The sequence below is a fragment of the Vombatus ursinus genome, unplaced genomic scaffold, assembly GCF_900497805.2.
Source record: "Vombatus ursinus unplaced genomic scaffold, bare-nosed wombat genome assembly UNPS02009835.1, whole genome shotgun sequence".
Classification (NCBI taxonomy): Eukaryota; Metazoa; Chordata; class Mammalia; order Diprotodontia; family Vombatidae; genus Vombatus; species Vombatus ursinus.
In genome coordinates this window covers 5,677,043-5,698,081 of record NW_020949613.1, presented here as the reverse complement: position 1 = coordinate 5,698,081, position 21,039 = coordinate 5,677,043, and the positions used below count along the sequence as shown (strand labels likewise).

Here is a 21,039-nt window from a genome sequence, read left to right as displayed (position 1 = left end):
TCTTTGGACTCATGTCCATTCTGGTATAAATCCCTGACTTCCTGTCTACTTTGCGGCCAGATCCCTGTCCTTGGGTTCAGTTGAGGACAGATTCCTGGCCTCTTGCTCTTAATCATACCACTTGTGTATCATCCTTTAGGATCATTTTCCCTTGTTTCCTTTGATCACTTCACTTTACCCATGTGGTTACTTGGCCGTTGACCAGTGCACGTAAGTTAGGTTCATTTGGTTCTATCTATATTAATCCACTTTGCCAAATAACTTATAAAAAGCTAATGAAAAATTTAAGAAAAAATGAGAAAGAGAAATATACATATACCAGAAAGACACAGGTAGAAAAATGCAAACATATGTACACCAATATAGATACAAATGTGAGGAATGGATAGTTCAATCCAGGCCTAATAGGAAACAAGAACTATAAAGAGAAAGGGAGATGTAGGTGAGTGTTATTAAGAAAGCTAGTATCTAGGATCTTGGTTCATCTCCTTTATGCTTGAGGACCATAACTCTGTGTGAGTAGTTACCCAATAACACATTGGGTACCTGCCCCCTGCCCTATGGGAAATTGTTTCCTCAGGTTCTCTTCATCCTTCTTTAGCTTGCTATTTTTTGTCCTTTGTTCTCAAAAAGGACCATGACATCAGGGAGATGCCATGACGTGTAAGTGAATTGGATTTAAGTGAGGGAGAGTTGTGCAAAGTCACTATCATCACTTTATTCTCTGGAGCCATCTGGATCCAGTGGCCAGATATAGATCAGGACAACTGGAGATGGCCCTGGAAACAATGGGGGACCTTGGTCTTTTCCAGCTAAGGTCTTTAACAGGTCTCAGTTTGACTGAGACAATGCCCATTCAGTGATTAAGGCTTGATAAAAAATGAGGCAGAGAATGTCCTCTTTACCAAATTAAAAAAATAGATCTGGGAGGGGAAGACCCTCAGGGTTACCCCAGTGTAACTGACTACCATATCAGTGAACTCCTATGAGGTACTTCTAGCTATAACATGGCCACTGCAGCACCCACAAGGGCTAGAGCCAAAGCTGTGAAAGCAGCACAAAATAAAGCAGGCTCCATGTAGCTGTTATCAAAGATGTGGGTTTCTATTCATTAGGAACAACCAGGTTACTGCTGACATATACATATATATGTATATATATATATATATATACATACACACACACACACACACACACATATATATGCATATGTGTTTATGTATGTGTGTATTTCTAGTATGTTATAATTTTTTGGGTCTATATTTTAGTTCTCTATTATACTGTAAGCTTCATGAGGGCAGTCGCCATATCAGCTTAGACCCTAGTCGAATTTTTAAATTAATTTTAAATTGAATTTTAATTTAATTTAATTAGTTTAACTTAATTGTAACTTAATTTTTGTTGAATTGAATTGTTGAGGGAACTCATGTATATGCCCCACTTTCCAGTTACCTTCTGGCTAACTCCTATGAGGACCAAATAATCCTTTCAACATTTTTCTTGTCTCATAGAATCTAGTGGGCCCATTCTCTTTACGTGTAGATGATACTTCTCAGGTTTATAGAGATAAAAGTGCTAGTACTGAATGCTACTCTGCTGAGGCTATCCTGGAATTAAAGCCTGGATTTTAGAAGGCTGTGCCAGCAGAGAAAGAGCCCAGTTAGGTTCTCACATGCTGAAATAGTCTTCATCTGCAGACATTTATTAAGCATCTGTTATGTTCTAGGCAGGGTGCTAAGCGTTAAGGAGATGCAAAGACAAAAGTTCAGACCTCCTGCCCTCCAGGACCTTATAGACTGAAAGAGACAAAATGTACATATGTAGGTATGTGCACAATATATACAAGATAAGTTTGGGGCAGATGCTAGCAGCTGGATGTTTCAGGACAGGCTTTATTTAGAAGGCAGCTCTTAAGCTAAGCCTTGGGGCCAGTGAGAGCTGTGAGAGATGGAAGTGAGCAGGAAGTATATTTTAGATATAAGGCAGGGGTTCTTATCTTTTTGTGTCATGGATCCCTTTGGCAGTTTGGAGAAGCCTATTGATACCTTCATAGGATAAAGTTTTAAATGCATAAAATAAGATATATAGGGTTACAAAGGAAATCAAGTATTTTGAGATACAATTATCAAAGTTGTTGTTTTAAAAGAAGTTCATGATTGCTGGATTAAGGACCGCTGGTAATAAGGGAAAGAACACTAGCTTTTGAGTCAGGGGACCTGAGTTAAAATCCTACCTTTGATGATCACTACCTTGGCCAAGTCACTTAACTTCCCTGTGCCTTACTTTCTCCTGTGAAATGGAGGGGTTGGATTAGATGATCTATGATATATAGCTCTAGGCTGTGATCATGTGACTATACTAATCCTGTGACACACACTAATATGTGTGAAGTACTGTGCTTGGTGCTAGGGATGCAATGATTTAAAAAAAAATTTTAGTCTGTGCCCTCAAAAAAGTTTGTATTCTAGCTGGAGAATAAACATACATAAACATACATAACCTACCTTGATATAAGGTAGGTTCTGATCAGACAGAGAAGAAAGAGCCAGACAAAATTTTAAGGAAATTTGAGTACAGACAGCTCACTTCCATCAGAGGGGATCATGGAAGGTGGCATAGAGAAGGGTGACACCTGAACAGGACATTTAAAAAAAGAAAGATGTCAGTGAGCATTGATATGGAAGGAATATGGTTCATACAGTGGCCCACAGCATTGCATAGAGCCTGAACAAGGAAGAATGAGATTGAGAACAGATTGTAGCCTAGTTTGCTTAGAACCTAGAATGCTCAAAAGGGGGTAGTATAAAATAATGATGGGAATGTAGATTGGAACTAAATTGTGAAGGCTCTGAATGTCATATTAAAATTTTTATAGTGTTGGCAATAATCAAGTAATTGTCAACTTGGCATTACATTTCTACATTTTACCCCATGTGGCATATAGCGTGATACCAGAGAATTGGGTTTAAGTAGAAATCATTTTATTTTCCACATTAAGACTTTATCCTTCAGCTTTAATGATCTCAGCTGTCATTTCTGTGAAAATGACTCCTAAGTCTATTTATCTAGCCCTAGTCTCCTTCCTCAATGTCAGTCCCACACTGCTAATTGCCTTTTGGGCGTTTCAATTTGATATCCAATAGACATCCCAAAAGTATGTCCAGTTGGAACTCATTATCTTTACCCCTAAACCCATCCTTCTTCCAAATTTCCCCAATGTCTGTTGAGTATATCATCATGCATCCAGACACTCAAGTTCCTTAAATCATCACTGTTTCCTTATTGTCCCTCACCCTACACGTATAATCAGTTGACAAGTCTTGTCAATTCTGTTTCTACAATACATCTTGCATCTGCCCCTTCTCTCGACTCATACTGCCACCCTCTTAGTTCAGGCTATTTTTGCTCTTTTATTGGGCTACTGCAGTGGCCAGTAAATTGGTTTTCCTGCTTTATTTCCCTCTCCAATCCATCACACCACCACACAGTTACCAAAAGTATATTTCTAAAGCACAGGTTAAGCTAGGTCATTCCATACTTAAGAAACTCAAATGGATGCCTGTGATTTCTAGTATCTAATACAAACTCCTCTATTCGCACCTTTACAACCTGTCAACAATCTGCCATTCCATGCTGATTATTCATTATGTCCCCTCCCCCACTCTTCATTCTAGTCAAATTGGCCTTGGTGACTCACTTATGATATTGCATCTCCCATTTTTGTCCCTTTGCATTGGCTGGTTCCCTGAGCTGATAGGCATGCTTTCCTCCCTTCTGCCTTTTAGAATCCTTAGTTTCTTTCAAAGCTCAGTTCAAACCTCCTAGATGAAACCTTTATGAATCTCCTGAGCTGCTTGTGCTCCCCTGCCCCCTAAATTACCTTTTACTTATTTAAAAATATTTTCTATATACTCACTGGGATATAGTTACATGTACACATCTTATGTCCTCCAAAAGAATTTAAAGTCCTTGACGATCATTCCATTTTTGTCTTTGAATTTCCAGTGACTAGCGAAAATACTTGTTGAATGATTGACTGAAATTGTAAAAATTTTCATTGAAAATATTCCGTATAGTTAAAATCCATAGATCAGAAATCATCTTTGAATCTCAAGTCTAGATCACAACTCATCCACATCCTTTTAGCCTTTGTGATTCCTGTCCAAATTTCTCCTTAAATTACCCCTTCCTTCAGACAGCATAAAATTAAGCCAATGAGACAAAGTATTAATATACACAAAAAGTTGAATAGCCAGTAAGAATGAAATAGCCACATAAGACCACTCTAGTAGAGACACCCCTTGGAGACATTTGGATTAATTTCCAAATAAGTGTCATTGACAATAAATCTGTTCTAAGAGTTCATGGAGAAGAAAGGTCAGATCATCACCATGGGTTGACATAGTGAGTGAGGTGTCAGTGCAGAATTATTTGATCTGGAGTCTGAAAATTAGTAAGACTTGAATGTTTGGACAACAACAGTGAAAGACTCACATGGAAGGAGGAATGGTATAAAAAGAATCTTGAAGGTAGGAAAGTACAAGGTATATTTAGGGAGTAGTTTGCAAGACATGTTGAGAAGGCAGTCTTCCACTTCTGTCTTGTTATTTCCTCCAAATCCTTTATGATAGGCACCTCACTTCTACCCTTGGATCTTATTAACCCAAGTAATATTTAGTCAAAGAAGATCATTCCATTTCCTTACATTCTTAAAAAAAAGCAGGATTTTCTAATATATGGGCAGCTTAAAGTATAGGTATTAGTGTAAGAGAGGTCATATGGTATAATAGCGAGTTGACAGAGGAAATTTCTTTCCCTGGGAGCTCCCTATAGTAATGAAATCACAGTCTCAATCCTCCTGGGAAGTAATAATGGATGCAAGGGATAAAGTAAGTGATTTCTTAAAATTTCTCCTACTCCCTCTTATTTCTGTGATACAGATCTATTAATTGAATTGGTTTAAGCATAAGAATTTAGCATTATTTTAAACTTTCACCACTTTCTACCACACTTAAACAGAAGCTAATTCCATACTGCTTATGTCAACACAGACAAGTGTTTCCAAGTGTTTTAAAAGAGAAAATGTTTGCTTCTGAACAGTTTTCTCACAAACGTTTCAACCATTTTGGCAGAAATAAATGTTTTGAAAATATTTTTAATGTTTGCATGGAAATTTGAAAATGTGAGAAAATGTTCAAAATCTTTTAATTGTGAAGAAAACTAGAACATTTGAAAACTATTTTGAGGCACATATTTGCAGTCTGCAAAGTCAAGTCAACAATTATTAATTGAGCTCTTGTCATTTACTAAGAATTTCTTATCATTTACAAAGGAAGGCATAAACAGCCTCAGTTCTCAAGGATCTCATATTCTAATTGGGGAGATAACATGCAAACAACATGTACAGATGAGATATGTACGAGATAAATTGGAGGTAATCTCAGAGAGAAGGAACTAGCATTGAGAGACACCAGGAAAGATCTCTTGTAGAAGGTTGGGTTTGAGTTGGGACTTGAAGGAAGTCTGGAAGCCAGGAAGTAAAGATTATGAGAGAACATCCTAGGCATGGAAGACAGAAATGGGGTGTTATATGACAGGAACAGAAAGAAGGGCAGTGTCTCTGGATCATGGAGTTTGTGGAGAATAATAAACTATAAGACTGGAAAGGTAGGGCGAGTCCAGCTTCAGAAGGATTTTAAATGCCAGACAGAGGATTATTTTATTTACTCCTGAGAGTATTAGGGAGCACCTGGAGTTTACTGAGAAGATTGCTTTGGCAGCTGAGTGGAGAATGGATTGGAGTGAGGAAAGACTTGAGGTAGGGAGACCAATGAAAAGGCTATTCCAGTAGTGTAGGGGCCATGACCTACAGTTTAGGAAGGGGTCACAAGTGGAAAAAGTTTAAGAAGCCCTGGTCTATGTGTGAGATAATGAGGGCCAGTTCCAAGGTGGCAGCCATGTTAGAAGTGAGAAGATGCTAGAGATGTTGGTTGTGAAGGTAGGCAACTTGTCAACAGATTGAATATGTGAGAGTGAGGAGTTCAGGATGACACCTAGGGTGGGAATCTGGAGGATTGGGAGAATGGTCAGTAGGGTCAAAGTCACCAGCCTCATGCACTGAAAAGATTGGAATGAGAAGACCTGTGGTTCCAGGAGTTAAGAAAGAAGACTTGCTTCTTGTACTTAGGTGTTTATAATGACTTTCAGCTGTTTTTGGAACTGTGGCTTCAAATTGTCTGATGTTGCTTGCCCAACCTTAGCAGAAATATGAGAACTAACCAGGATTTGTTGATTTTGTGATGTCTATGGAGTATCAAGTTTGAGATGTTCAAAAGGCAGTTGGAGATGAGGGACTAAAGGTCAGAAGAGAGGTTAGGACTGGACAGATCTGAGAATGAACTTCGTAAAGATGATAATTGAATGTATGGAGACTGCTGTGATCACTATTGGAGCTAAGCTAATGTAGAGGGAGAAGAGAAGAGCACCCAGGACAGAACCTCGGGAGGAATATCTATGGTTAGTGGGAGTGAACCGTATGAAAATTCCATAAAGGAGATTTTGAGCTGTGGACAGGAGGAAAACTGAAAGAAAGTAGTGTATTGAAAGACTAGAAGGAAAAGAGTATCAAGAATGCATAAGGGGTCAATACTAGCAGGTGTTTGAGTCCAGAAGGTTAGAATTGAGAAATGACCATTAGATTTGGCAATTAAGAGGTCACTGGTAATTTTGGAGGGAGAAATTTCAGTTAAATAATGGAAGCTAGACTATAGAGTGAGAAGAGAAGAAAGCAAATGTAGGCATGAATTGTAGATGGCCTTATCAAGGAGTTTAACTGTGAAAGGGTGGACTTTATTCAGATAAAGTGAAGTTTGTTTGTTTTTTTAAGGACGGAGGAGACATGGATATGTTTGTAGGCAAGGACAAAGTAGCCATTAGTCAGAAATTGAAGATTAGTGAGAAAGTTGGGTTGATGGGGCAATCTGTTGGATAAGATGGAATGGAATGGGATCACTTGTACATGTAGAGAAGTTTCCCTTTGGCAAGGAGAAGGTCTACCTCTTTATTTGAGATAGGGGTGAAGGAAGAGATTATAGGGAAGACATCTATGTGATGTGAGATGTGGAGGAGGGAAGAAGAAGAAACTCATGGTGACTGGTCTCTATTATTTTCATTTTAGTATGAGACAAGATTTTCAGCTGACAGGATTGGAGGAGCAGAGGGAGGAGTTCCTGGGGACATATGAGGAGCTATATGCCAGTGAATATGATAATCAATTGATTAGAGAAATGTAAAAGGATTGCCTTGCTGCTGTGAGGGCCCAGCTGAGATTATGTAGCATAAATTTGAAGTGGATATAGTCAGCATAGTTTTTTTTTTTTATAATTTTCTTCAACTCCATTCAGCATCATATGAATAGGAGTCAATAGAGTGGATGGTAGATTTTACCCAAAGATGGGGCTTGGCGGAGTCAAGGAGCTCAAGTTTAAAGGGTAGTAAGAGTTGAATTGATTCCCCAGGGGGTTGAGATAGTAAGGGAAGATAATATAGCCAGGTGCAGGGATGATGGTAGAATTGAAAAAAAATTATCAGGATTAATCAGTCACTCAGCAGGTATGTATTAAATGTCTGCTTTGTGCCAGGCACTGTGCTATGTGCTGGGGATAAAAAGAAAAAAAAAAAGGATCTTATCTGTCTAATGAGGGAAACAATAAAAATATCAATCAATGAATATAAGATAGATCTAAAGGCATTAGCTTCTGAGAATATCAGGAAAAGGTTCCATAGGAGGTGGCACATTAGCTGAATGTGGACTGAGAATCAAGAGACCATGTTTTAGGCCCAGCTTGGCTACTGATGAGCTGTTTCTCCCATCATGGGCAAATTTCTTCACTACTTTGGGCCTCCAATTCCTCTGAGGGACTTAGATAATCTCTAAGGTCCCTTCTATTCTAAAATTCGATGATTCTTAAATTCCCCTTTACTTTTCTTTTTCCCCAAAGTAAATCATGTTAGTTCTCTCTTTCCAGTATTATGTGTAATAGACTAAATTATCTGAGAGAAACTGGAGAAAACATATTAATTTGACAAAGTAACTCGAATTATTTTTCTTCAGTATTTTCCAAAAGTGTGTTACTATCCTTATTCTTATCTATCATAGAAATATATATTATATATCATGTGTGTATTTTGAAAATGGATAAAGTACTAGGAGGTGTAAGTGATTTTTCTGGTTTTGTGTACTCTCAGTAGATGCCATAGCCATGACAACAGCTGTAAAAATAGGGCATTACAGTTGCCCAGTTGTCTGGTAACATTGACTTTTGTTCAGAGGACATTTACTTTTACAGCTCCAGCTGACTAGGAGAGGCTGTGGCAATTGAGTTTCAGGAAATGGGTCAACGTTATTGTGAATCAGAATCATTTATTATAAATTGTAATATATGGAGGCTGGTCTTCATTCTCAAAAGTCATTTGTTGGTTTTAAAAATGTATAAAAAGTGCTTGTTGGAAGTTATAGGGAAGGTAACAAAAAAGATTCAGATGGAGTTTAATTTCCCCATATGACACCAGGTTCTTAACAAAGAATCTATGGGCATGAATCCCATGGCTGGGAACCTTCTTCCTACAGCCTGGTTATTCTGTCATGAAGGAAAACAGAAACATTGAAAACCAGTGCCTGTGCTGAAATACCCAAAGCTGAGAGAAGCCTGATGGTTATCCTTTCAGAATAGATTTAAAAACAAAACAAAGCAAAAGTCTTCTTACACCAAACTTGTGTTTGTGATCATTTCCATATTCAGAAGTTTTAGAATTGTTAGGATGGTTAATACAGCCATGGAAATAAGCACTTGACTGCTAATTACATGGGTATAAAAACAGCAAGTGAAAATATGCTTGGCCAGGCAAGTAGACAGTTACAGAACTAACTCAGTACGGTCAAGGTCATTAGCCTCATGCACTGAAAAGATTGGAATGAGATCTCTGGTTCCAGGAGTTAAGAAAGAAGACCTGCTTCTTGTACTTAGGTGTTTTTAGTGGCTTTCAGCTATTTTTGGAACTGTGGCTTAAATTGTCTGATGCTGCTTGCCCAAACCTAGCAGAAATATTAGAACCAACCAGGATTTGGCTCTTTTTAAGCCCCGTTGCTTAACCAAGAGTCATTGATTGTGGGTTTTTGTGCTTCCAGAACTACTTGATTTTTCTCTTCCTCCTCTTCCTTTCTTCTTCCCTCTCTCTCTCCCTCCCTCCTTCCTTTCTTCCGTGGTATTGGAACCAGTTACCCTAACTTTGATGAACCTTTTCCACTCAAAGCCCCATTCTAGCAATGGAGGATTTATTCAGTCATTATTTTCTTCCTTGGCCACACTGTCCCAGGTTATCAAATATACAAGAAAAGCATGGGGTGGGGGTGGTACAGTGTATGTTGGCAAGATGCAGTAGGGGTAAAGTGAGAGATACTATTATTTTTTTTCTTTTAAGAAAAGAGGTGTTTAAGTGTGCAACCATTTTATTTCTATTACTCACCTGGGTGAAATGGAATGAATAGGTGAAAGATGTGAAAATATTATCTTTTCATTTGTAAAGTACACAATTGTGAATAGTAAACATGACATAAGTATTTGACTACTTTCTTGGCTCATATACAGGGTACAATATAGTTATGTTAAAAAATCTAGTTACCATTGAAATTTATGGTTAGCCACTTACATTATGTGTAATTCAAAAAAAATCTCAGTTTGATAGCTTCCTCCCTGAAAGGCCAGACTTCTGATCATAAATTATATTTCTCACAGAAGTAATGAATTTGATATTTGCATTTAGGGGCTTTCTTTTCCACATGGCTGCAAACGATTTACTTAAATACATTACATGTTCAAGTAATCTATACTTTAAAATATTTCATAGTACTTTTATAGAGCAGTGAACAGTCCTGTTCTAAGCATGTAAACTTTATATATGAGGCTTCTGGGGGAAAATGCATGAACTTGACCAAATTCTCCCTCCACCCCCAACAGCATCAATGTACAGGTGAATCAAATCTCTTTGATGATTATCTTTAGCTAAGAGGGATCTTTGGTATCCACAATAACTCTAATTTAGATGATTTTTTTTTGTCTTCAGTTATTTTAAGTGGAATTTCTCTTTCTATCTCTTGCTGCTGGGCTTTGTTGGTAATGTATAGAAATGCTAATGACAATTTAGATGATTTTCTGAGAAGGAAATGTATTTTCTCAATAAATCATCTTAGTGGAGAAGGCTCTGGATTGAGAGTCAGATCTAGGTTTGAGTACCAGCTCTGCCATTTAACTTACTAACTGTGTGACCATAGGGAAGTCACTTCTCTCTGGACTTTAATTTCCTTATCTGTAAAATAAGGAGAGTTGGAATAGATAGCTTCGAAGATTCCTTCCTGTTTTAACAGGTTATGATTCATATTCAATAAAAACGTGGGATACTAAAATGACATCTATGCAATATGTAGTGAATTAGAGATTAACACATCTTCCTGCTAATTTGCTTTGATCGATACAGTAACTACATATTTGTGAGAGCATAATAAATAGTTAATGATATTGATTTATTTGGATTTCATCAGAATTTACTACTCAAAACAGGTGAATAAGAAAAAGGACAAGGAGGTTCTGTGACTGAAAAGTACATTAAAAACAGATCAGGAAAGTGGTTTTGATTGTACTTTTTGAATTTCTTGACAAACAGATAGAAAGCTAGAAAATTATACCCTTAAATCGTTAAACTTATGCAAAATCAGTGCTAGAGAAGGAGTTACAATGAACTATTAACACACATGTTACAGTGAAAATTGTTGGACTTGAATCCCACCTGTGTGACATTTGCCAACTGCGTGATGCTGGGGAAGTCACTTAACCTCCTCTGATACCTAAGATTCTTTCCCATAAAATGAGATCAATGGTACTTGCATTAATTTCATCATGGGGTTTTTATGATATTTTATAAACCTTAAAATACTCTGTAAAAGTGAATTATCATTAGTTGCATAAGTGATCTGCCTTTGTAAACCTTTGCAAAATTCCTAAAGTCTATATGGGACTTTAAAAACAGCCTTCAAGTCACGGTTGGGGGTCTACATTTATGGTCACCTTGCCTATTGATAATTTATAATAAAGGATTATGATTTATTAGTTTATTGTAACTTTTGGTAACATTCTAGACTTTTCACAGCCTCTGAAATACAGCATTTATAATTTATACTGCCATCAAATGAACTCAAACTTTGAGGTGGTAGATAGATATTTGCTGAAAACCAGTTATTTGGCTTATTGAGACTTAATTATTTATATGAATGACTATATGGGCAATAGAAAGCCATCCAGCACTATAGTATGGCAGGCTACTCCATAAGGGACTTCCTTTTTTTTTCCTATATATATGTGAAATATCATTCAAAAAATTCCTAAATTGTAAAGAGCTCAGAGTCAGTGTTTTTTATTTTGCAGTTTTCCAAAGATTTTGCGGTTTTTCTTTTTGCCCTTGTCAAAATTTCTGAAATGCCATTCCTAAACAGGTTTATGAAAGACTTTGATGGTTTTTATAAAAGATTTTTTTGAGTGTTATTTTAGAACCTTTCTTTTTTGTTGTTTCATTTTATTCTGGATTCTACCCTTTATATAAACGTTCTATAACTATTCATCTCTTCTACATAGTGGAAGCAACCCTTATGTGTTTTTTTTTTTCTGGGCATGCCTATGACTAGACTCCTAGGGAGAATTTTGTCCTTCCATTTACCTTTTCAGGCATCACATAATCATCATTTTAATGGAGGAAGGATGCATTTTGTGAGAATGGTAATGAATTCCATTTTGAATATATGGTGTTTGAGATACTATGGGATTTCCAAATGGAGGTGTCAAATAAGCAGTTGGTGATGTGGGCTGAAGCCAAGGAGAGTGAACCATGAACCGTCTGCATTAGAAATATTAATTGAACCTGTGGGCACTGATCAATTCCCCATGAGGAATGGTATATACATACAATATACACACACACACACACACACACACACACATAAAATAACTGAGGGTAGAGCCTGGGGAGATGCTCAGAGTTAGGGATAAGAATATAGGTGTTGATCCAGCAAAGGAGACTGAGAAGGAGTGGCCACACAAATAAAAAGAGGAGAACAGTGTCATGAAAAATAAGGAAGGAGAGAATAGTTAGGTGGAGGGAATGGTCAACAGTGTTAAAAGCTTCTGAGATGTAAAGAAAGATAAAGGCTGAAAAAAAGTAATTGAATTTTTAGCAGTTGAAATTGTTAGTAACCTTGAAACAAGCAGTATCAGTTGGGTTAGGAGAAGGTTGGAAATCAGCTTGCAAGAGTTAAGGGAGTAGAAGTTGAACAGGTGTAAATAATAAGTGTAGCTGACTTTTTCTATGAGTTTTTTGCCTGTGAAAGGGGAGAGTGATGGCTTGAGGGGCAAGTGAAATTTATTTAGAGGTTAAGGTAAACTAAATGTATTTGTAGGCAGCATGAAAGAAGTGAATGGGGATAATCTAAGAGGCAAGCCTCTAGGATAGACCAGAGGAGATGAATCCAAGAGCACAAACAATGAGCTTGGCCAAGGTCTTGGCCGTGACAAAAAAAAGTCAGTTTTTATCAGAGACTGGAGCAAAAGAACTACTAGAGGATCATATAGAGTAGCTTTGAGGTAAAGAGTAGGGGAAAAAAGGAGAAGTTTATGACAGATGGCCTTACGTGGTTCTTTGTGTAGGGAGAGGGAGAAAAGGAGAAGAGGTGGCATAGCAAGCCTGAAGAAAGAAGAGATGGTTTGGAACAGCCATTTGGGGAATGTGATAGGGAAGAATAAATAGATTGCTGTATAGCAGGAGAACACAGTTGAGATATGGTAATGAATTGTTTTGACTTCCTCTAATTAGTATTGAGCAGAATGTGAATCAGTGCAAGGAAGGTAAATTGCAGGGGAATCTAGAATTGGGATTTGGCACAACATGAGTAGCAGATCGGTGGGGCAAAGGATTCAAGGGTAGAGGGCAGAGTATATAGTTGAACTATTTAACTATAGGGCCAGGACTGCAAAGGAAAGAAAATAGAGCAGGGTTGATAGACTGGCAGAGGAATGGGAGGTGGATGGGTGGGGAGTGATGATGTAAATGAAAGCTATTATAGTTGTCAAGAGGCAACTTTGATACAGTGGATAGAATTTTAGAGTCAGAAAAACTAGTTAAAAAAGAGAAAAATATTTACATATTACATTGTCTAAACATAGTAATAATTTATATATGGCTTTTATATACTGCTATACCATTTACATATAGATATATATACACACACAAATATATGTATTTGTATCATCTATACATAATATATTAATCCAAATCCATGACACAGAGTTGTGTAGATTCCTAGAAACACAATTTTAATCATACTGCCATTTTGGGAAACATTCAGACCTCTAATAGAGAATGTCTTGATATGGTTTATGCCAAGTGTAAATAGAAGGGTAATGGTGTGTGAAGTCCATTAAAGTATTCCATGGTCATTAGGATCTGTTAGATTTCATCATTTCCTTCAGTGCAGCTGCCTAGGAGCCTTAGCTGGCCACATCAGTGGATCCAGAATAAGGATTCAATATAAATCCAGTATAAACCAGGTTCCAAGAATAAATGTCATCCTCTATAGGGCAATGTCAGGGTCTTCTCCTGTCTGATAAATTGAACAGGGGCTTTTTGTGTCTTCTGTTTCCAGACTGAGTACCTAGCTTTGACCTTCCCTCCCTTGTTTCTTCATATCTCCTGCCCTCTGGGTCCTTACTGATTACTTGCCTTTCTATTTTCCACACTTTCTTGACCTCTAGATTTTATGTACCTACTAGGCATGAGCACCACAACTGGTTCCTGCATTTCCTTTCCAGGATTGGCCCTCTAAATTCTGGCTTTCAGCCCAGGCTTTGGGATACAGTACTATGCATGGTCCAGGATGAAGCAAGGGCTTGGTGAACAATCATTTCATGAGTGCTAATCACAGCTTCATTACAGACTTGGGTGACCTTAGTCAAGTTACTCAGTCACCTAGTATCTTTATCAGTAAATCAGAAATGGCCTTTGTCAAAGGAGTATTGTTTGGGACAAGCAAATCATAATGTGAAGTACCTGTGTGTTATATTACCATGGAGAAGTTTTAACAATTAAATGAATGGAAGTATAATGTAACAGTAAAATCAGCTGCCAACAGTATTAGTTTACCATTCTAAGAAAGGTCTTTCTGTATTTTCTATTTCCCCATGAAAAGCCTAAAGATAGTTCAAGCTTATTTTGTTTGTAATATAATTACATTCTTTTTTTAGTCCCTGTTGGACTAAAATCTCCTCTCACATTTGTAGTATTTGGTCCCACAGAAGTTCTATACAAGGAATTTATTGCTTTTTTTAAAAAATTTTTTTACTACTCATTAATGAAGGTTTAAAAGCATTGAAGGTCCAATTTTGTCTCATTAGCTCAATGATAAATTTTGTGTTAGGAAATCTGTCAAGTAAAAGGAATACGTAACTTAGCACTTTTTATCCTCGTACACGCAAATGATAATGCGACGTTTTCCCTCATTATGTTTTAGATATCTGATATCCATGTTACTGGAGAGTCAGAGGATATGTCTGCTAAAGAAAGGTTGTTATTATGGACACAGCAGACAACGGAAGGTTATGCTGGAATTCGTTGTGAAAATTTCACTACCTGCTGGAGAGATGGAAAATTATTTAATGCCATCATTCATAAATACAGGTATGAAATAATTGTGGTTTTTTTCCAGCTACATGACTAGAAGACCTTTGTCTGACCTAAATTTCCATTTGTTAGAAAAGTGAATCAAGACAGTGATACAGTCCTGAGTACATGTGGAAAAGTCCCAAGGTTATAGATGTAGATTTGGAAGTTACCTTAGAGTTCAGAGTCTAACGGGGTGGGGAACCTGCGGCCTCGAGGCCACATGTGGCCCTCTAGGTCCTCAAGTGCAGCCCTTTGAATGAATCCAAACTTCATAGAACAAATTCCCTTAATAAAAGGATTTGTTCTACAAAACCTGGACTCAGTCAAAAGGCTATACTGAAGGACCTAGAAGGCCACATGCAACCTTGAGGTTACAGGGTCCCTGCCAAGGAACTCCTTCATTTCACATTTGAAGAAACTGAGGCCTAGAAATGATAAGAAAATTGCCTAGGACTTTAACTCAAATTGTCTGATTCCTAACTCAATACTTTTCTACCTGTACCACCTACCTTACATTGTTTTATGATTGTGAAATTGTTGTCTTTGACACACGTCCACTGTGTTTTCCAGTGTTACTGTTCATAGAGGAATATCCTGGATTCAGTTTTTCTAAGAAGAGTTATATTAAAAAGATCATTACAATTGACTTAGTGAGATGAAAAGCAGTTTTTAACCCCTGATACCAGCCTCAGGACTCTGATTTTATGATTTTCACTAAAAAGCACAATGGAAATTTTGATATTAATTAAGAGCATTAAAGGATTTTGGTTTTAAGATTTCACCAATGTACATCCAATATACTCTCTAAATGCTTCACTCAGCTTGTCTATTTTTGTTCAGGAAAAAATTGTGCAATGCATCTAGCTTCTTAATGTGCCTATTAATTACACTGTTTTAATTTTTTTTTGGATTGCCTGTCATTTTGATCCTGGGCTTCCAGTAAAGTATTCTTAAATAGCCTCTAGGTTTTCTGTGGGTTTTTGACTTAATTTTTTTTTTTTTTTTGCTGCTGTTGTTCGCTAGCAAATAAATGTCTGCATTTTATCATAATTTCCTTTTCTAAAATTTCATAGAGACAAACTTGTAACATAAAAATTTCAGGGTTAGACCATATTTAGGTTTGTACATAATAGATTTGTGTTGGCAAATCGTCGGTATTTCATTCTTTCTAGAATCAGTTTCCTGTAAACATATTGCAGATATAAGAATTTGGAGACTGGTAAACCGGCTATTGGTTTCTACACTGAACCCTCCTTCACCCCAATGAGTCCTACTCTTCAGTTTCTTGGCTATTGGAAATAGTCACCTTCTTTATCCTAAACTACCAGGCTATAAAACTAGCATTGTAATGTTTATGTACCTGCCTCCTTATCTGGTTTTCAATGAGCCCTCCCCAGGCTTCAAGCTCCCTGGTCTGAAGTGGCAGCTAGACTTTATCTTATTGTAGTTGACAATGGCTTCTTAATTCCCAAGCTTGATTTTAAGTAGTCCACTCTATCTGGGTTGGTGTAGATTAAGAAAATCCCCAGCCATATTGTAGCATCTGGTTTGCCTATTTTTAAAAAAGGTGCTCCCTCCACTTACTGTCCTTAGACTGGTATTTAGGCTCCCCTTCTCTCTGCAATGTATGTGGCTTAGGACCATGGGGCCAAATGAGAAGTATTGAAAAGAATTGTGTAAAAGCTATTTTGGGGGAACTTATGACCATCCCTCCCCCCACCCATTGAAACAAAAATAACAAGGATATTTAGGTTTCCAGGCTAATGGAAGAAGTGTGGTACACTGCAAAAGTACCATCTTTGAAAAGAAGACCTTGTCTAATCCCACCTCTGACTCTAATACCCATGTAACCTTGAGCAAGTCACTGTACTTCCTTGGGCTTCAGTTTACAAACATGTTAAAATTAGGGAGCTGGTCAGATGGCTTCTAAGGTCTCTTCTGGCCCTAGATATATGACTTTATGTTTTCCCTTTGCCTTGTGTCTTCTTGTTGCTCCCAAGACACTTCTACCAGACCGAGTTTCCTTTTCTATACCTCGGATCTCCCCAGGCTCATTGTAAGGAGTGAAAAGGCCAACTGCACCTTGGGATCATTTAAGGGGGTGCTTTTCTCTGGCTCAGCTGCTGACTCCAACCAATCCTTGCTCTCACTTTGCTGAATCATGGGTCATGCCTCATTATCTAAGTTCATCATCAGGAATTGATTTACCACGTATAGAATATAAACCAAACATTCTCCCCTACTGGTTAGGATAAAGTATGGTATCCTGCATACACACAGACACACTCAAACACTCATGCAATACTGAGAAGTAGAAAATTTTAGTGATTTATCCAAGGCCACAGACTAGAACTACAGTAGTTTCTGAATCATAGCTCTCTAGGTTGTTCAGTGAATTACTTAGTTTAACATAGTTCTTTTTTTAGGGAGAGTGCCGTTTTCTCATCTAATACAGTATATTTAAGTGCCTATCGTGTGCCTAGTAGTGTTCTAGGGGAGATAAAAGTACATAATTTAGAGAAAATACTGTATGTCCCCTCAAGGAACTTAGAATCTAGTAGGGAATGACATTATTGACACAGAGAGCTATAACTTCATTATAAGTGTTTTAAAGAACTACAGAACAAAGTAACATGTGAGGTCCAAGGATAGAAAGTTTTTATCTAAGTTAATGTGCATCCTAGGTGATTTACAGTAAATACAATATAGCTTTATTAGCTACTGAAAACTCCTTTGCATCTCCTTTTTTGAATGTATATTCAAACTATTTTCATAATGAGACACATTCCTAAAATGGAGTCCAATCCATTAGTTAGTCATACTATTAATCATACATAGGAAGAAAAAGATAAGTGGTGGCTATAACCCACTAAATAAAGAAAAAAAAATCCAGATACCTTCTGCTATCTATCCCATTCCATCCTCACCCTTCCCCAAATCAAGTAACGGCAATAACAATTGGATTTTTCTTGGTCTGAACAATCCAGAGATTCATGATATTCAGTAACCAGAGGGCATCTCAGCCACAACTATGCCCCTTCTGGGCGAATGTAACACCATCAGAAGGATGTGTTGTGGTGGGTGTTCTTTACTTAGGAAATAAAAAGCTTTTTATCCTTTGATTTGGATTATGTTACACAAAAGGATTTATTTCATAGTACACATTTAGAGTGTGCCTGGTTTACTTCTTTGAAGTTCGTTTTAGCTAGAAGAAAAGTGCTTAGGAGGAAACCATTCCTTCAGAATTTTTCTGAACAGTAATCTCTGGGCATTGTCTCTTCGCAGTCATTGTAAAGATATAATAGCATGTGTCTTGAATAACTTTGCTCCGCAATACCATAATTGATAGTTATATGGGCAAAGAAGGGGAGTGGGGAAGAGTATTAGGTTTGTGTGTTTAGGCTTCCCCACCCCCAACTTTGGGCAAAATTCTTTTCTCAAGTTTAATGTTTCACCTGCTATTGTTTTTGAGGGAATTTTTCTGTGTGTGGGAGGGAAGAATTTGGATCCTTCTGAATGCTGTTTGTTTGGGACTTTGTCATTGACTGGTAGCAGAATGTGGTCTTGAAATAATCTTTTAGCTTTAGTTTTGAATTTTCTCTGTGTTCCATATTGGTTTTGGTTTTCTTTGTTAGAGTTCACAGTAAAAATACAGTGGGTCAAGTTTTACATGTTTGGGAGACTTACAGAGCTACTTTTCCTAGAGTGAACATTGCTGACTTTTCCTTGTAAGCAAAAGCTTTCTATACACAGTAAATGATTTTCTCAGTGATTTTCTTATAGTAAAATATTGAGCCCTATTCCCGCTCTGATTTATAGAGGTATAGTTATTAAAAAAAGAGAGTTCCCCCCTTTTTCCTACTAAAATTATTACTACTATTATTAAAAATAATAACATTTGTATAATGCCTACCATGTGCCAGGGACTGTGCTAAGCGCTTTGCAAATATTATTTCATTTGATCTTCACAACAACCTTGGGAAGTAGTACTATTATTATCTTCTTTTTACAGTTGAGAAAACTGAGGCATAGGTTAAATTACTTGCCTAAAGCCACATAACTAGTAAGTGTCTGAGGTCATATTTGAACCCAGGTCTTCTGACTCCAGATGCAGCTCTCTATCTACTGCATTGCTTAGTTGCCTCCTAATATATGTATAATTACATGTATAAAGAGAGGGTTACATGTACATGGGAAAATTAATCCATGCCTTTTTTTAGTGACAATGTGCGCTTTCTAAGAAAAGGAAAAGGCAGTAAGAATGTTATGAGTGACTGAAAAGTCATCAGATGTGGACTTCTGATGATGTGTCCTTTGTATATCCAGATTGAGATGTTTTCTTTGATAGTAAAGTCATATGTAAATGGGATTTTTTGCTTGGAAGTTATAAGTTTTTAGTCTGGGGCCTTGTGGCCAGTAAATGCCATGGGAATATATTTGTTCTGATAACAGTTTATATTTGCAATTATGCAAACATGTAGATATTTTTTATGTTTTCTTTTGTTCCCATTGTTACAAATAGAAAAGAAAATATTTTCCCAATGATTAGAGCTCAACCCCAGTAACTGAAGTAAATCTGACTTTTAAAAGTGAATTTGTGATACTGACACCTGTAATTACCTGTTTCTTTTGGTTCAGATATGATGATAATTTTCTGTGAAAGTCACTCTTAGAGACTTTGAAATAATTTGAAATGTCTTGTATCATTATGTATTGTTTTATATTAAAATAGGCACTTTTCTCAAAGTGCCTAGATCCTATGCTGTACATTATTATTAAAATATATTTTTGTTAAGATTCTACTTTAATCTTTTGATGGATCCAAGATTTTACTAGGATGTACATAGTTCTCATATGATTCTTTCTAGAATACTAAGAAAATTCTTCCCATGAATTCTCCATAGAGAATTTATCTAATACCATTCAGCAAAAGATTGAATAAATTATGAAAGCACTTAATAAAATCTGTAGCAATGCTTAGGAAGACTGATAGTTAAATACCAAAGGAACATTTCAATTTATCACTGGAATCAGTATCTAAAACTGAAAAATACTTTTGTTGTTTTCTTTCAGTATATCATTTCACGTAGTCCTTAAGAAAATCAACAAGAGAAGTTAAGAGATGTTTGTGTGTCTGTGTGTGAGTGTGTGAATTTGTCATATCTAATTCTTCATGACCCCATTGGAGCTTTCTTGACAAAGATATTGCAGTGATTTGCCATTTCTTTCTCCAGCTCACTTTACAGATGAGGAAACTGAGGCAAACAGGGTTAAGTGACTTGCCTGAGGTCATAAACTAATGTTTGAGGTCATATTTGAACTCAGGTCCTCCTGATTCCAGGCCCAGTATTCTATCCACTGTGTCATCTAGCTGCTCCAGTTAACATATTACCCAGTTTAAATTAAAAGGTCCCTAATAAAAAAGGTAGGAAGCTGTATGCCAAGAAATTGGGTAGTGGTGTCCAGGAAACATAAAAAGTTTAACACAGAAATTGAGGAATACTGAATATGGGCTTGGAAGCAGACCAAATGAGTAATATTATATAGTTGCAATGTCAGGGATTTGTCCCTTGTAAAACTTTAATAAGGGACAAAAATTAATTTCTTAGCTCAAGATATTATATTCAGTTAAAGAATTGCAACTCAAAATGTGTGGTAGGAGGACACAGATTAGGTAAAGACATGAAAATAAATACCTCATGGAGAATCAAGTAAGACCTCTTATGAACTATTGCACTATTTTTTTTTTGACATCATCATTACAGAAAGGTTTATGAAGAAACTGGAAAGTGAAGATAAAGTACTTTGGTTGATTAATAGGAGGTTGGGAGAAAAAGATTTATAGTTTATATAAAACAGGTACCAATTAAATATGCAACATTTTTTTTGCCCAAGGGTTAAGAAAAGTCTTCATAAAAATTCCTAGCTGGTAAATGCTGATGAAAGCATACAGCCTTTGGCCTGGCAGAGAGATCTTATCTAAATCAAGGCCACCTCTTTTCCTTAATTTGTCTTCTTTCCGGAGAAAGAACACAAGGATTGGGTTTTGATGGATTTAAAGTAAGTCCCTGTCACACAAGCATTTAATAGGGTGAGTGGCTTAAAAGCAAGGAGGTGAGAGAATTAACCTAGACAGTAACTTAAGGAATCTGAGTGGATTAAAAAGATGCAGTGTAGTCACCAAAAAATTGGACAAGATGTAGAGAAGAAAAAATTCTTGATGGCAATCCAAATTCTTGAGGGGAGTAAATAGCCAAGCCAGAGACAGGCTGGCCACTT

General features: G+C 36.9%; 1 protein-coding gene across 9 annotated transcripts in view; it reads left to right on the top strand.

Moving 5' to 3' along the window:
* Positions 1-21,039, top strand: part of DST (dystonin) — a 445,378-nt gene that overhangs the window by 170,473 nt on the left and 253,866 nt on the right. For all 9 annotated transcript variants that reach the window (XM_027852998.1, XM_027852999.1, XM_027852997.1 and 6 more), the window contains one exon: positions 14,609-14,775. In XM_027852998.1, coding sequence (XP_027708799.1) covers positions 14,609-14,775 — 167 coding nt within the window. The remainder of the gene's footprint in view (positions 1-14,608; positions 14,776-21,039) is intronic.